The 6,660-nt window shown below is 37.7% G+C and overlaps 1 protein-coding gene across 1 annotated transcript in view; it reads right to left on the reverse strand.

Moving 5' to 3' along the window:
- The window catches only part of LOC102207610 (exostosin-1-like), a 56,593-nt gene extending 53,935 nt beyond the window's left edge, over positions 1 to 2,658 (reverse strand). Inside the window, exons 1-2 of the mRNA XM_013911880.1 lie at positions 2,636 to 2,658; positions 483 to 576 (exon numbers count right to left, since the gene is read on the reverse strand). Coding sequence (XP_013767334.1) covers positions 483 to 576; positions 2,636 to 2,658 — 117 coding nt within the window. The remainder of the gene's footprint in view (positions 1 to 482; positions 577 to 2,635) is intronic.
- Positions 2,659 to 6,660: the final 4,002 nt, after the last annotated feature.

Here is a 6,660-nt window from a genome sequence, read left to right on the forward strand (position 1 = left end):
ATATATATGTGTGATTTTAATATTTCTTATCTATTTCTCTTTCAGGTGGAGAGTAGAGAGTAAAAAATTTCAATAGAAAATACCAACGTGGTAGGTCAAGACTAAACCTGACAAAATGATTACATGCACATCACTGTTTGAAATCTTTTTTTCTGAGGTGAGAATATGATCAAAAGTTTGGATACAAAAAATAATGCCACCACGCAACAGTCATACAGGCTAGGGAAAAATGTCAATTCCCCAACCAGTTGGCAAGTTATTGCTAGACTAAGCTGTGCAGCACTCTATTTGTAAACACTTTTACCTCTTAATAGCATTAAACCTCAAGCAACCATTTACCCACTGGTGGTGAAATACACACTACCGTATGGTGAATGGAGGTGTGACTCATGACACATTTTATACAAGTCTGTATAAAACTACATGGACAAATCAACAATATTTAAAGACATTATCCATACACACGCAATTGACTGATTTACCTGCAAGGCCTCCAGGAAGCGGAAAGATCCAAGACGCCGGCCCCGTGGCACCAGGCAGAAGGTAGAGTTATGAAGTAGCTCCTGGTAGTCAAACCTATGCAAAGACACATTTTTAGAAAATAATTAGAAAGTGGGCAAAAAAACTGACTAAAAATGTGCAAAAATGGTTTTGTTATGTGAAACGATATTTTAAATATATTCTCAGAATCAATTATCAGATGAGGAAAAGAGAGATAAATAAAGATAATCAAATGTCTAAAAGTTGTGCATTGTTCAAGACATTTCAGTGCATTTTTCTGATCTATAGAGTGGAAACAAACAAAGGCCAAAGTGAAAAATGATTGTCAGGCTGAATCTATGCTCCCACTTTGTCACTTCCTCCTCAGTGTCCAAACCTCAATTTCACAGAACAATCAAAAGCAGCTTACTTTTAAATGACTACCGCAGCCTTTTTTCAAGGACTTTCCTAAAATGTGTCTTTGTAGAAGTCAGGGTGGTACCTCCTTCAGATCAAAAGATATGGAGGATGGTGGATAAATAATAAAATGTGCTGGAAATAGCACTCCGCAGCTGTTATAAAATCAAACATAGTGGCCCTGAACACATTTCATCTGATCAAGATATGAGAACAGAGAATCGTCCATGCTGGGTTGCTTTCAGTGAAGGCTTCAGTCAGCTGTGTTGGAGAGAACTATTGATCTGAAAGCATAGTTTATCTTGTCCGTCAAGTGAGATCAATGAAAACGTTTGAAGGCCAGTGCTAATATTTTTCTAATGAAATTCTTTTAGTGCAGGTTAGCGTCCCCTTAGGGTAGAGTGAGTTAGATTTCACTCAAAGGTTAGCTGATTTCAACTTGAAGCTAGTGTGACTGCAGAAAATTGTAAAAAATAAGAAAAAAAATCAAATCATAACCATCAATCGCTTGTCCTTGTACATTGCTCCTACATAGAAACCTGAAAATTCAGCAGTAATAATGGACTTGGCTGAGAACCTGAAGTCATAGAAAAACATGTATTATGAATGTACTGTAGTAATGGTGGTATGAATAATCATTAAACATAACGTTGGCGGGAGACTTTTTTCTTGCCATAATTCTGTAGTCTTAAGAAAAGTGTGTTGCTGATAATACTGGTACAAAAGAAATATTTAATATATACTGATGACATAGGAAAAAGGTTCATATAGAGATAATTAGACTCAGGTTTTAGTACATTTGTAACCTCAACACGATTAACGTTTGGAGTCTAGTTTTATTTGCATTATTGTTAAATAGTTCGAACAGGACAATTTTTACCTGATCTGTGTTGTGAAACATCACTCCACCTGATTTTGATTTAGGTATTTTCTGTAAAATGGGATTTCTTCCTCTCCACAGTCTCCACGTACCTGCTCACAGAGGATTTTTGGAGTTCTCGTTCTAATATTATTTTACTATTGTAGGGTCTTTATTTTACTAGAAAGTGCTTTGACATAGCTGTTGTTGTGAACTCTGACACTATTCTGTGGTGTAGAGTAGAGACAGTAGTAACACATGTCCCCTGTATAGTGTTATTTAGTTTTTGTCCCATCTCCCACTGGAAAGTGAGATAAAAAGACTGTAGCAAACATAAAAAGGAGCATCTACTATGCAGATAATAAAAGTAATCGAACATATATGAAGTATTATATATGTTCTAATAAAATACTGAATTCAGGAACAGTAATGCAAGATCGTGCAACATTAAAAAGAAACATTTATTATACTTATGATGCTAATATTTACAAGAATTACTACATTACTTTTTGTAAATTTAAAAAAAAAGCATAAGTAATGCCTAACGTCCAAAATGCGGTTATCTAGAGATAACGCATCAGTGATCAAAAATGATTTGTCTTTAAAAAAAAGTTTTCTATAAACTCTAATAGTTGGACTTCAGACTTTACTCAACTTTTTTTTTTCCTGGCAAGTCACTTTTGTCAGTCGAAAGTCTTTGACTTTAAAGCTCTGACAGCGTATGTGTCAGCGTGTGTGTGTGTGTGTGTGTGCGTGTGTATGTGCATGATTTGAGGGCTGGCCTGAGGAGATTTCAGTTTGGAGTCTAATCTGTCTGGGGATCAACTGTCCACACAACCTCAACACTAGACAGGTGTGTGTGTGCATGTGCATGTCCACCTGCCTGGAATGTCTGCCTCCATAATGTGGGTGTATGATAAGTCTTCATGATGAGAAAGCGTCTGGCATATCACTTACTGTCACTGCACTTTTTGTGTGTTGCAGTGTGTGCGTATATGTGTTTGTATTTGTGTGACAGAGGAAGCAAGCATAATAAGATGTCAGACGTCCAGTTTGTCACCCAAAGACAAGGTCATGTTGACTGCCACTGAGGGAAATGAACAAAGACAAAGTCAGCTTGTCACATCTAAAGATGGGAATTTGAGAATAACAAGACATACTATTTGGCTAAAATTAAATCTCGCTTCACCACACAGCTCCTCTGATTCACGCTTTCATTGCCAAACATGACTTTTTTGTAAACTCCTTTCAATAAAGCCTGGTTTGTTTTTTATGATGTCATCATCGCCTGCCTTTCCCAGAGGCCAATTCGGTAATGAAATGCCCGGGGAACCTGGCTTGTTTTGGTGAGGTGAAGCTGTTTTGTCCTGAGATGCAAGCTGAACCCTAATTTTGGACATTGGAGGATTTTTGAGGTCTTTTGGCATTAAAGCCCCAGAGTTGGAGATACAGCCTATCCCAGCTGTCTTAGGGCAAGAGGCACGTCTTTGGACTGTGGGAGGAAGCCGGAGAGAACCCACACAAACATATGGAAACTCACTGATGGAATTAAACTCTGGACCCTCGTGCTGTGAGCCAACAGTGACAACCACCTTGCCACCGATGCTGTAAAATGACTAGCTAAATGTTTTGCGATTTGAATTCATAACCTTGTTTAAAATGGTTCGTCTTCTAGTAAAGTTTTGGAGGCAGTCGTGCATTTTAACCAAACAGAAAACTGAGAAAATGTGCTCTGGATGCACAGAAAGTGCAGATTATGAAGTGTCTTTATTAGATATTAGACTGTCGTCGCTCTCACTGACTGGCTGATCCTCTCAAAACACAATTTCTCAACTGATTAAACTGTCATCACACCTCCTGAGCCACCTGCCGCAGTGTTTGCATTAAGGGGCTGCAGGGTGTCTCACCTTACACCTGTGTGTGCACATAGTGCTCTACCTTTTCCTTACTGCTAGTTTCCGTAAGTGAATGACAGCGTGTGTAAGCTCCATGCTCCTCTTATGTACATTTATAATGTAAACAATTATTTTTTTCTTGTGCAGGTAACACTGTTCATTTTCAAAGATCTGCACTGAGTGTATGAGAAGGACCGGTTATGCGACTACAATACATGTCACAATATTTTTCAAATACCTATGTGAAGCAGTGCAAGAGGTGCAGCTGTAACTGTAAGATACTATGTTGCACATGCAAATGAGGATGATTTGTTATGATATCTAAAATATAGCAGTCATTATTAAAAGCAATCAAGAATATCTCCTTCACGTCTTTTATGTTATCTTTATTCAACCAGTTTCTGGTGTATAATCAGCCTTCCCTCCACTTTTCTTGTAATTTTCAAATACTAAATAGGTTTTGTGTGATTTTCTTTCTCCTTGTGGGCAGGAAAGTCACATAAAGACAGACAAGACAAAGTCAGAGTTGGATGATACCCAGTAAGAGAGAATTAAGAATCAATACGTGCCACATAGAATCACTCAGAACATTTTAGCTGAAAAACAAAAGAAAGAGTGTTGTTCACTATAAAGTAAAAGGGTTTTCTCAGTAGAAGACACTAAATAGTTTCAGGAGTGATGGATCAATACGGTTTACAGAGTGAAAAATGTGCCCTTTTATATCTGAAGACAAGCCAGAATCCAAAAAACAAAATATTTCACAGAAAATACAATACAGCTGGAGAGCTCTCCTCACAGAAAGACAGACAAAAATATTGTTGGTAATTGACAGCTCTGTCTGTTGTTTACTGTCTGATTCAGAAAATATTTCAAAAGGTTCCCAACACGGCTTGAGGATAAAAGGGTAGACACAGATACAGACTGATGGATCAACAACAAAAGTAATGGGTTTATCTAATTCTCCAGAAATTAGAACTGAATCCATGACAGCAGACAATAATTTAACCTGAAATTGACAAGAATCAGTGTAATGATGTGAATCTTCAATGAGATGATTATCAGTTGACTTGTCTGGTTTGATATTATCATATTCCGCACACACGCTATGCATTGCATGTTACTGCCATTGGTTTCACTGTCAATAGAGAAAAGTGTCAACAAATGTACTGACCTGCATGTTTTTAAACTGGAAAAAATAAAAGCTTTACACGTGTTGCAGAAAAGCCCGTATTTAACTAGACAGTCCAAGCTCACAACATTTATTATGACAAATGTGATGTGATACGTAAACTGCAAATGCCTTTACCAGTAATTACTACTACTACTCTCTCTCATACAGACATCCCTCTAGGTGTAATTGTTCAGTATGTGTGGCTTATCATTTGCTGTGTAGACTCATAAATTATGAAGCAGAGAGACACAACCAAGAACATCGTGGAGGAGAAAATGAACAGCCTTTGTTCACAGAAGAGCAAACAAGGCTAAAATGTTGCTCACTTGTGTAATTTAGGAGAGAATGAATTGAATAACTTGAACCACACAGTGGAAAATGTCTTCCTTAGAACAACTATTCAGGCACCAGGGTCTTTAAATGCAGTATATATATATATATATATATATACATACATACACATACATATATATACACATATATACTGGGGTCTTTCTGCGTGGAGTTTGCATGTTCTCCCCGTGTTTGCGTGGGTTCCCTCCGGGTACTCCGGCTTCCTCCCACCGTCCAAAGACATGCAGCTTGTGGGGATAGGTTAATTGGATAATCCAAATTGCCATTGGTGTGAATGTGAGTGTGAATGGTTGTCTGTCCCTGTGTGTTAGCCCTGCGACAGACTGGCGACCTGTCCAGGGTGTACCCCGCCTTTCGCCCTATGACAGCTGGGATAGGATCCAGCGCCCCCCGCGTATCAAAAGGATAAGCGGAAGCGAATGGATGGATGCATGGATATATACATACATATATACACACACACACATCAGCTACAGTCATCTGTTCTGCTTCATTACAAAGTATTAAAGAAGTGGGTAAACATTGGCTGACATTAGCAGCAGCACTCAGACTAAGAAGGTCTTGCTGTGAGAAAATGAATTTTCTCTCAAATTTCAATTGCATCACACTGTAGAATAAAGATAAAACATAAAAATAAAATAAAAACTAAATGTTAACTTGGACCAGGGATTCCCTATTAACAGCTCCTCGTGGTGATAACACTTGCTCCCATTTTTAAAGAAAGAGACCTCCAGCAGGACTAGGCTAAGGAAGAGTCAGCAATCTGCTGCAATTAGTTGAAGTAAGGGAAAGAGAAGACAAAAACTGAGAGCAAAGAGATCATAAACAGCAATGAATAAAACACAGAAAGAGTAGACAAATCTTAATGAAGTGATAAGCAGCGAGTGGAGGAGGAGAAGTGCTCAATCCATCATGAAAAGTCCCCACAGTAGCCTGACTAAAGGATGATCCAGGATCACCTGATCTGGCTCTAACTTTAAGATTTACTAGGACTAAAATTAAAAGTGTTTGTCTCCTGAACCCAAATTGGGTTCCAGAGGAGAGGGAGCCTGATAACTGAAGGTTCTGCCTTAATTTTGGAAAGTCTATTAACCACAAAAACATGCATTTACTACTTATTGCTAAAATATAATTGTGAGAATACAACAAATATTCAATTAACGGTTTAATTAAACTCCATTTAATGTAAAGATTGCAATAAAAAATTATTTATGAAATTATGTATTTATTTATTTTTGCTTTTGACAGTAAATGCTTGGCAACCGAAAAAGTCATTATTTATAGTTATAGTCATCAATTATAACTTTTATGAAAAGTTATAACACCCATAGCTGGACTGGCCATGGTGATTTTTTGTTTTTATGGGCTGATGTTTTGTTGTTTGTTTGTTTGGGGTTTTTGTAACGGTATAAACAAAGAAAGGTGGTGGATTGGCTAATTGGTCATGATCGACTTTGGGCTGGATAGATACAGCTGATGAGGTC

This window comes from Pundamilia nyererei, unplaced genomic scaffold (genome assembly GCF_000239375.1).
Source record: "Pundamilia nyererei isolate P.nyererei 1_Seehausen unplaced genomic scaffold, PunNye1.0 scaffold00074, whole genome shotgun sequence".
Lineage (NCBI taxonomy): Eukaryota > Metazoa > Chordata > Actinopteri > Cichliformes > Cichlidae > Pundamilia > Pundamilia nyererei.